A 10,682-nucleotide genomic window follows, 5' to 3' on the forward strand; every position below is an offset into this window, starting at 1 on the left:
TCTCTTCTTATAATGACACCAGTTATTTTGAATGTTTCTTTATTTATTTTTGAGAGAAAGAAAGGGAGAGAGGAGAGAATCCCAAGTAGGCTTTGCACTATGAGCACAGACTCCGGGCTCATACTCACAAACCATGAGATCGTGACCTAAGCCAAAATCAAGAGTCAGACACTTAAAACCATAAAATACCTTAGAATAAATCTAACCAAAGAGATGAAAAATCTAAACGCTGAAAACTATAGAAAGCTTATGAAAGAAATTGAAGAAGACACAAAAAAATGGAAAAATATTCCATGCTTCTGGATAGGAAGAACAAATATTGTTAAAATGTCAATACTACTCAAAGCAATCTACATATTCAATGCAATCCCTATCAAAATAACATCAGCATTCTTCACAGAGCTAGAGCAAATAATCCTAAAATTTGTATGGAGCCAGAAAAGACCCCGAATAGCCAAAGCAACCTTGAATAAGAAAACCAAAGCTGGAGGCATCACAATCCCGGACTTCAAGATATATTACAAAGCTTCAATCATCAAGACAGTATGGTACTGGCACAAAAACAGACACTCAGACCAATAGAACAGAATAGAGAACCCAGAAATGCACCCACAAACATATTTCCAACTAATCTTTGACAAAACAGGAAAGAATACCCAATGGAACAAAAATAGTCTCTTCAGAAAATGGTGCTGGGAAAACTGGACAGCAACTTGCAAAAAAAAAAAAAAAGAAAAAAGAACTTGGACCACTTTCTTACACTATACACAAAAATAAATTCAAAATGGATGAAAGACCTAAACATAAGACTGGAAATCATCAAAATGCTACAGGAGAAAGCAGGCAAAAACCTCTTTGAGCTTGGCCACAGGAACTTCTTACTCAACATGTCTCTGGAGGAAAGGGAAATGAAAGCAAAAATGAACTATTTGGACCTCATCAGGATAAAAACTTCTGCACAGTGAAGGAAACAAGCAGCAAAACTAAAAGGCAACTGATGGAATGGGAAAAGATATTTGCAAATGACATATCAAATAAAGAGTTAGTATCCAAAATCTATAGGGAACATATCAAATTCAACACCTAAAAAAACAAATAATCCAGTGAAGAAATGGGCAAAGACATGAAGAAACACTTCTCCAAAGAAGACATCCAGATGGCCAACCGACCCATGAAAAAATGCTCAACATCACTCATCATCAGGGAAATACAAGTCAAAACCACAACGAGATACCACCTCACTCCAGTCAGAATGACTAACATTAACAAGTCAGGCAACAACAGATGTTGGTGTGGATGCAGAGAAAGAGGATCTCTTTTGCACTGCTGGTGGGAATGCAAACTAGTGCAGCCACTCTGGAAAACAGTATGGAGGTTCCTCAAGAAATTAAAAATAGAACTAGCCTATGACCCAGCAATTGCACTACTAGGTATTTATCCAAGGGATACAGGTGTGCTGTTTTGAAGGGGCACATGCACCCCCATGTTGATAGCAGTGCTCTCGACAATAACCAAAGTATGGAAAGAGTCCAAATGTCCACTGATGGATGAATGGATTAAGAAGATGTGGTGTATATATATATACATATATATATACATATACATATATATGTACATATATATATGATATGATATATGTACATATATATACATATATATGTATATGTACATATATATGTATATATATATACACACATATATATGTATATGTACATATATATGTATGTATATATATATATATACACACGCATACACATACACACAATGGAGTATTACTAAGCAATCAAAAAGAATGAAATTTTGCCTTTTGCAACTATGTGAATGGAACTAGAGGGTACTATGCTAAGCGAAATTAGTCAGAGAATGACAAATATCCTATGATTTCACTCATATGAGGAATTTAAGATACAAAACAGAGGAATGTAAGGGAAGGGAAGCAAAAATAATATAAAAACAGGGAGGGGGACAACATATAAGAGACTCTTAAATATGGAGAACAGAGGGTTGCTGGAGGAGTTGTGGGAGGGGGGATGGGCTAAACGGGAAGGGGCAGTAAGGAATCTACTCCTGAAATCATTGTTGCACTATATACTAACTTGGACATAAATTTAAAAAAAATTAATTAATTAATTAAAAAAAAGAGTCAGACACTTAACCACCTGAGCCACCCAGGCTCCCCAGGACACCACTTATTTTGGATTAAGAGCCCACTCTACTCCAGTATGACCATCTTCACTGATTATGTCTACATGGTTTTGTTTCTAAACAAGGTCACATCCTAAGGTATTGGGGGTTAGAACTCCAACATATCTTCTGGAGGGACACAATTCAACACATGATGCCCTCCTACAGCCAATTCTCTATGGAGCTACCACAGTTAACTTTTAAAACCATAAATTGTTTCACTCACCCAATTCCCCATCACACCAAGAATAAAATCTGAACTATGACCAACTGTGCCTTTCTTTGTCTGGTCCCTGCCTCTTTCTCCCACCACATCTCTTCCCACTCCCGGCCTCCCTAATCTGAGCTAGCCACACTGTCTTTCTGTTCCCAGAGCATTCCATGCTCCTTCCCCCTTCAAGGTCTTTGCTGTTCCTTTCCTTCTGTCTGGAATGTGCTTCCACCACATCTGTGCCTGGCTCTCTTTCTCAATTCCTCCAAGTCTCCCACTCAGGGATACTCCCTCTGAGAGTCTACTCTGATCTTAACTAGAACAGGGGCCACTCCTGTGTCCTTCTCTTGTGCAGTTTCTGTATAATGCTCTATACTACGTGGAATTATATCTTATAGTTATTTTTTTATTACATTACATGTCTCCTCACTAGAATGTATGCTCCACGAGGTCAAGGGTTTTTTTTTTTTTAATTTGAAATCCTTGCAGATATTTTAATTTATTTTGTAATTAAACTTTTGAACAGTCAACTCGTTTCCATGGTTGAAAGTCAGAATGATGCAAAAAGATATCTAGAGAAGTCTCATTACCATTCGTGCCTCTGGCCATCCAGTTTCTTTTACCCCATAAAAAAACACTTTTTATTGGTTTTGCAGTATTTCTTTATGCAAATACAATACGTATTTTTATATAAGTACAGACTTTGCATTTACAGTCTTTGAAAACATTTCCTGGACATCATGCCATATCTGTTTATAGAGAATTTCCTCATTCATTTTTATAGCTGCATAGTATTCCCTTTTAGGGCCACACTACAGTTTCTTTAATGAGGTCCCTCCTGATGTACACTTGTGGCTTCCCAACTTTTGCTACCAAAAATGTCAGAAGGGATTTTTATCCCGTGCTGAAGCCCACAGAGTCTTGAATACTTTCTGCATAGAACGAATGTAGAATGAATGATGAGTGTGAACCAACCAACATAACTGGGCGAGGGAGGTGTGGTCGAAAGGGAGCGGGGTCAGCCGCGCTGCAGGGAGGCTCCAGCCGGTGGCGCTGCAGGCAGCAGACGCGTGTGGCCGGACCGGCCACGCCGCTCTTGCCGTGGGCGCCGACGGTGGCGCGGGGACGAGCGTGGGGGGGGGCGCGGAGCGTAGGGCGAGTCATATGACCCGCTCGGCTTCCTGGCTTCGGCCGCCGCCGCCCGCCCGTGTCCGCCAGTGGTGCGCCGCGGCCCCGAGGAGCCGTTGAGGGGTCCGGGCTGAGGCCCGCTCGTGTGCAGGCCGTCGCTGTTGCTGTCCGCGCCCGCGCGTCCGTTCTCCCTCCCGGCCGCCATCATGCTGGCGCTCATCTCCCGCCTGCTGGACTGGTTCCGCTCGCTCTTCTGGAAGGAGGAGATGGAGCTGACGCTGGTGGGGCTGCAGTACTCGGGCAAGACCACCTTCGTCAATGTCATCGCGGTGAGTGCCGCCGGCTCGCCCGCCCCGGGCGCCGCAGCCCGCGAGTCCGGCCCGGTGCTGGCCCGAAGCCCGTGGCCGGGGCTCCCTTCAGCGCGATGGGGCGAGTGGGACGAGGGCTGGAGGCAACAAGGCGTTCCTGTCGCCTCGGCCGGGGCCGGGGTTTGGAGTTCGCGCGTGTTGGCGCCTGAGGCGTAGCGCTGAGCTCGGCCGCCGAAGGGTTAATTCCATTTAGTCGTGTTCGACAAAGGGCTGGGTCCTCGACGCGGCCGCGGCTTGGAAAGGGTAAAATCGGCCTTGTCACATTTTTCAGGATTGGGATTTTCTTGGGGCTTGCTCTGGGTGTGTGTGTTGGGGGGTGGGCACCTGAAGGCTTAACTCCGGCCTGTCCCTTCCCAGGAGGGGGGGATTTGGCGAGCTGTCAGTCCCGTGAGAACGCATGAGTAAGACTCGAGAGCGTCCCTCCAGTATCCGCTCGGGACGGAGAGCCCATCGCGAGGAAAGCAGGGGAGCATTGTGGGCCCCTTCTCGGATTTTGTGGGCAGCTGGTTCCTTGTGATTCAGTTACTGGTTTTCAGTCGGTCCCCTTGGAGGGGGCGAGATCGAGTTCATTGCTGCTGTGCTCGTTGCGAGAGAGACTGGGGAGAAACACTTCCAGCCAGTCTGGTCCACAGTAGTCCGCAGCCTTTACTTAGCCAAGCAGTTCGGGGGCTCTGCTTTCCCAGTGGTCGGAAGAGATGGATCTGTAGTCACTTAACTTTCTTGGGAAAGGGGGAGTTGGTCTTTTGTGAGAGTGTTTCTTGCTTGAAGGGGAGGGCAGGGAAGTGACTGGGCAGGAGCATAGCTTTTTCCAGATCCAGGAACTGGGGTGTCTGGGATGGAAATTGCCCTGGGAACCTAGTGTGGTGTTGATTCAGCAGTGATTGTGTGGAAGGATGATTATTAAATTTTGCCTGGGTGGTTAGTTGGGGAAGGGATAAGAGAGATTCTCCTCAATCTTTAGAAGCCAGGAGTCGATGTGACTCACTCTTAGTTGATAGGTGCTTGTACTTGTCAGGGATGAGCTTTAGAACTATTCTAAAGAGAGATGGCAGCCGTCCTTCTGTCTTCTAGATGGTGGTTGAAATCCTTATTTAATAGACTAGTTGCCCAACTGGTTTGGTTACAGGAACGATTGAAACACAGCTCCCTTGTGGGAGAAAACAGGTAACGTGTGACTCTTAGTCCTCCAGTAATAGAGTAGCAGGAGTAACACTTGAAAAAGATTATCAGAGATCCAAACTTCCTTTGAAGAATGTTGCGTATAAGTATAAAGAAAATTTACCCACTTGTTTGGCTCCTTTTGTGATAAGTTTTTAAAAATTTTTTATTTATTTTTTGGCTTGAGATGACTATCTTTTCAACAGGTATAGTGGAGTGGAATGTGTATGTGATGACACAGTAAAAAAAAAAACAACTTTGGATTCAGTATCCAAAGTAGAGCTTTTGTATGATGGGGAAAAGATAAGACCTCAGTTCGCTATACATTTTCTGGTATCCCTTGAGATAAGAAAGTTTCCTTGTAAACCCTATCCTTTTGACAAAACTGAATTAATATACAGTGTAGGTGTAGGTCTATCACTACATTTAGTTGTATTTGTTGCAGAGAAGGAGTTATGCGTTGGAAGTCTGAAAAGGTTTAGTAAATCTCTGAAGAACTTCTAAAGACATAGGCATGAACATCATGCTTATTTATTTATTTATTTTTATTGTAGACAGTGTAGCTTAATATAATGAGCAAGAACTTTGAAGAGAAGGAACCCCAGCTTTGCAGTCTGGCTCTGCCACTTAGCAGCCTTGTATCCTCTTTGAGTCCTTGCTTTCTCATCTTTGAAGTAGAGATAATAATGTGCTTCTTAAAGAGTTGTTCTGGGGAGTAAATGAAATGACAGATGTGACCAGCACTATGACTGCCCAAAGAAGGGGCTAGGTAGGTGGTAGCTGTTGTTATTTGTAGCGGATACAGTCCTTTAATGCAGAAACAGTGTTTTGAAAAACATTCAGAAGGGAATTAGCTGTGGTCATTTCCTTCTTTGAATCTAATTTATCCAAACCTGGGCTCCAGTAGCGGATTTATGGATTGTGGCAAATGATCACATCATGTACTCCCGCCGACCCCCCGTTTTTGTTTTGTTTTGTTTTTTTACATTGTATTAGATTATTTTAACAACTGAGCTTCTGCAGTGCTGTTGAACTTAAAGTGAACCAGTGGTGCCACTATTTTTTTTTTTTTTTTTTACATTAGACTTTTCTTTTTTCTTAATGTTTGTTTATTTTTGAGAGAGCACTAGAGTAAAAGCGGGAGAGGGGCAGAGAGAATCCAAACCAGGCTCCAGGCTCTGAGCTCAAACTCACACACCACTGTGAGATAATGACCAGAGCTGAAGTAGGACTCTTCACTGACTGACCCAGGTGCCCCTAGCCTATTCTTTTTAAATTATAATTATATGGGTAGGTTTGGTTTAGAAAAAATTCTGGACTGTAAGTGGTTGTAACCCTTAAGATGCTGACAAAAAGAGACCTTAATATATTAATTTCACACTTAAAAAAAAAAACAAAAAACTCAGACTCTAACCTAACCTGTGATTATCATAGACTATATTGAGGGTGAGGAAAAGGTTAATAATTAAAGGTGATGTTGCAGACTTTTAGATAAAAACAAAGTTTCCAGAATAGTGAATTTAGCCTTGTCTTTAAAAAAATTAACTGCACTGTTCTTTGTATGTTGCATAAAATGTCTGATTTATAGACTCACAAGTACAGATGGGTTGAGTGTGTCACTTTAGAAAGTTGGCCATTTATTTACTCACATTCAACAAATAACTTAGGCATGAAAAGCTTTAGGTGAAGGCAGTTTTCTTCAGGTAAAAATCAACTTTTTGTAAACATAAAATGTGGCTCTATCTTCTGCCTTAAAAGTTATGAAAAATTTCATAAATGTCATTTAACTTACTAGAGAGGTTTGTGTAGGGTTTGGTGCATTCTGAAATTAGGCAGTTTATTTACAGAGAGGTTCAGTCTTAAAATTTGTATTCTTGTGGTTTTAAAACTTCAGTGATACTCCATTTTATCTGGTATTTTTATATAGAGACCCTTAACGTACATACTGTATTCTTTGTTTTGGACATTAAAAAAAGAAACCCCTCTAATATTTAATTTTCTCATTAGTGTTAGGGAATGAAATATTGCCCATTGCTAAGTGTTCTGGCAGTTATTGCATAATAAATCATGTGTCCTATATGTGTAATGTATGTTGAGTAATCTTTATTTTTAACAGAGACTCTAACACGGGTTATAAGATAATTACTAAGAAATGTTTAGTAGGATTTACCAAGGTGTTATAGGCTAAATTTTATAGACACTGTGTAGTTTTGAAATGAGTAGTATAAAAATTTGTCTACATTTTTATGAAGTATTAGTGCTCCCCAGGTTATTCAAGGAAAAGTTTATTAACTGCCAAGAATTAGGAAAAGGAGATATTTTGAAAGATTGTAGAAATTTGAACGTAGAATAATTTTTTTTAGAGTTTCTAGAAACTTTAATTAAGTGGTCTAATTTTATTCTCATTTTATAGATGTAGCTAGAAGATCCAGAAAAATAAGTGAAATTCCTAAGGCAACAAAGCTAATTAGCAGAGATAAAATTAGAATGTAGGGCCAGTGTACTTTCTACTTTTCTTATCTGCCTCTGTAGGATCTAGCTGAGATTAGAATCCTAGAGCTGTGGATTGGGAAATCTTAATCCTTTAAATATCTTTTTTCATGTATTTGTACATAAATACACTCTTCTTATGAATGTGGATAACACTTTATTTTATTTATTATTTTTTTTAAAGGTTTATTTTATTTGTTTTTGAGAGAGAGCACGAGCAGGGGAGGACAGAGAGAGAGAGGGGACCGAGGATCCAAAGTGGGCTCCAAGCTGACAGCAGCAAGCCCGATGCCAGGGCTCAAACTCACGAGCCGCAAGATCGGGACCTGATGGTCATGGTTGGACACTCAGACACCTACCCACCCAGGTGCCCCAAATCTGGATAACATTTTAAATCCAAGTATCTTAAGCATGTTGATTGACATTTGAGGACTATTTGTATATATGTGTGTGTATTTATATTTGAGGATATGAATTAGAGGAAGTAATGAGCATCTGTGTAAAGTAGGAATAGTGGAATATTGTTTGGACATTTAAATAACTGGCTAACAGGCATTGTTGGGTTATTGAGCTATGTCTGTTTTCTTTAAAAAGCAGAAATAGGGGCTCAGTTGGTTAAGCATCCAACTCTTGATTTGGCTTGGGTTATCATCTCATGGTTCTGTGCTGACAGCTGGGAGCCTGCTTGGGATTTTCTCTTCGACCCCTCCCCCCACATGTGGGCTCTCTATCAAAATACACATTAAAAAACCAGAAATAATTCTGGGTTTGATTAGTGTTTATTATTTAGTTACTTTAGGGCAAGAATGGCAAAAACGGTTTTTAAAGAAAATACAATGTAGCTGAAGTCTAAAGGTTAGTAAATTTGCAATTTTACTGTAGAAATTAGCCTTCCAACGAGGTAGTCTTCCAATTCACATTAGGAATTGTGGAACCCGAGGCATCCTGCCAAGGAGCTTCTCTTCTAGGCTCTTTATCTTTCACCCCTGTTGCCATTATTTCTGCCATGCAGACCTAGAATCTCAAAAGCCACATGTTCTCATGAAGAAGGTGGTGCAATAATGCATTTTAAATTATTGACAGGGGTGCCTGGGTGGCACATTGGTTAAGTGTCCAACTCTTGATCATGGCTCCGGTTATGATCTCATGGTTTGTGAGATCCAGCCCCAAATCGGGCTCTATGCTGACAGTGAGGAGCCTGCTTGAGATTCTCTTCCTCTCACTCTCTCTCTGCCCCTCCCTCAGCTTGTGTACACGCTCTTTCTCTCTCTCAAAATAAATAAACATTCCAAAACAAAGAATTTTTAATTTGCTGACTTAGAATATATCTCACAATTTGAAGCCCTTTTTAACTTTCTCAAAGATAAAAGTGGGTGGTAAGTGAACATGGATACAAAATGCATCACAACTATAAAAACTAGTTACTTAAATGTTGTTTTAAGAATTTTTTTCTGATTTTCAATATAATACAGGGTCATGAGTAGAAATTTGAAAAAGGAGTATAAAGTAGAAGAAACCACTTGTTATCTTCATTATCCAAGGTTAACTAACTGTCAGAGTTTCAAAATATTCCCAAAGCCCCCGGCTTTGGGCTGACAGTGTGGAGCCTGCCTAAGATACTCTCTCTCTCCCTCTCTCTCTGTCCCTCCCCTGCTCTCTCTCTCAAGATAAATAAAGTTAAAAGAAAAGTATTCCCTTTTTATCCTTTTTAAATGTATGCATTGAAATGCCTTTCAACTTAAAAAAAAACTTGAAACTTTTTTTTAAAAAGTTTTGAGATGATACCTAGTTTGTTTTTTTAAAATTATGGTGTATGCCTATTTCTGTGTGTAAAACCATTTTAGTGCCTTTATAATTTATGTTATGGCATTCATGTGGCTATACCATAATATATTTGATTATTTCCTTATTATTGGACATTTGGGTAGTTTCCAGGGTTTTGCTATTGGATATCAATTTGATCTGCATTTCCTAAGGATGGGTTCCAGAGTTACATCATGGGGTCAGAAGATAGAAACGTATTTCATGCCAAATGGCCAAATTGCTGTCCAGAAAGTATGCGCTACTGACAATGTCTTATGAATAGATTTCATGTATAAAGTTGGAATTAAGCTGAGTACTTGTTCTTTGTTATTTTTAGGGAAAAACATATTTAGTTTTGTTGATAAGTAAACCAGCAGTATTTTTAAACTATTTTATTAGGTAATTGCTCTGTTTCTGTGTTTAATGTTTAAAGAAGTATCTGTTTATGTTTCAGCAACTGCTAAGACTGAGACTATAGAGAACATAATTCCTTTTTCAATTTTCTTTTTTATTGAACTTTGCAGGCAAGTCTTATAAATACAGCTCATCCCCTTTAGCTATCTGCATCTAATTTGTTTTCAACTTACTGGTGGATTGCATTAGGAGTTTGTATTCCAGGAATCTGGCATATTTCCACGTAGTCCTTACCTAATCTTGGCCTATTATGGTGTGATGCTGCCTCTTCTTGGTGGGCGGGGGGGGGGAGGGGGTGTCTGTATGCTAAATATTCTTTTCTAAATCAGAATCTAAGAGCGTTTGCTAAGGAGACCACTTTTTGAGGGCTATAGCATATGATGTGTGTGTGTGTGTGTGTGTGTGTGTGTGTGTGTGTGTGTGTTTTAATGGTTATTTATTTTGAGAAAGAGAGAGAGCAAGAGAGGAGAGAGAGAAACACCTTGGAGCAGGGGAGGGGTGGAGAGAGGGGGAGAGAATCCTAGGCAGGCGTTGCACTATCAGCACAGATCCCAGCAGAGCCTGATGTGCGGCTGGATCTCACAAGCCATGAGATCATGCCCTGAGCTGAAATCATGAGCCTGAGACTTAACTGACTGAACTCCCCAGGTGCCCCTAGTATATGACTTGTTTTGAATGAATAACTTGGGTATCATTTATGATTATAAAAGTTGATTCATGTCCTTTGTCCTCATATATGAAAAAAACCATAGAAAAATACTAACTTACTTGCTCAATAGGGCAAAATTAAATGACAATTTAAGTCATTTAGTTTTTCTTTTTTTTAAAATATAATTTATTGTCAAATTGGCTTACATACAACACCCAGTGCTCATCCCAACAAGTGCCCACCTCGGTGCCCATCACCCCTTTTCCCCTCTCCCCCC

At 40.4% G+C, this 10,682-nt stretch overlaps 1 protein-coding gene across 1 annotated transcript in view; it reads left to right on the forward strand.

The window, feature by feature from the left end:
- The first annotated feature begins 3,546 nt into the window (after positions 1-3,546).
- The window catches only part of ARL8B (ADP ribosylation factor like GTPase 8B), a 48,577-nt gene continuing 41,441 nt past the window's right edge, over positions 3,547-10,682 (forward strand). The window contains exon 1 of the mRNA XM_049640903.1: positions 3,547-3,852. Within this exon, the coding sequence (XP_049496860.1) occupies positions 3,730-3,852 (123 nt within the window). The 5' untranslated portion in view covers positions 3,547-3,729. The remainder of the gene's footprint in view (positions 3,853-10,682) is intronic.

This window comes from Panthera uncia, chromosome A2 (assembly GCF_023721935.1).
Source record: "Panthera uncia isolate 11264 chromosome A2, Puncia_PCG_1.0, whole genome shotgun sequence".
In the NCBI taxonomy this organism is placed as follows: domain Eukaryota; kingdom Metazoa; phylum Chordata; class Mammalia; order Carnivora; family Felidae; genus Panthera; species Panthera uncia.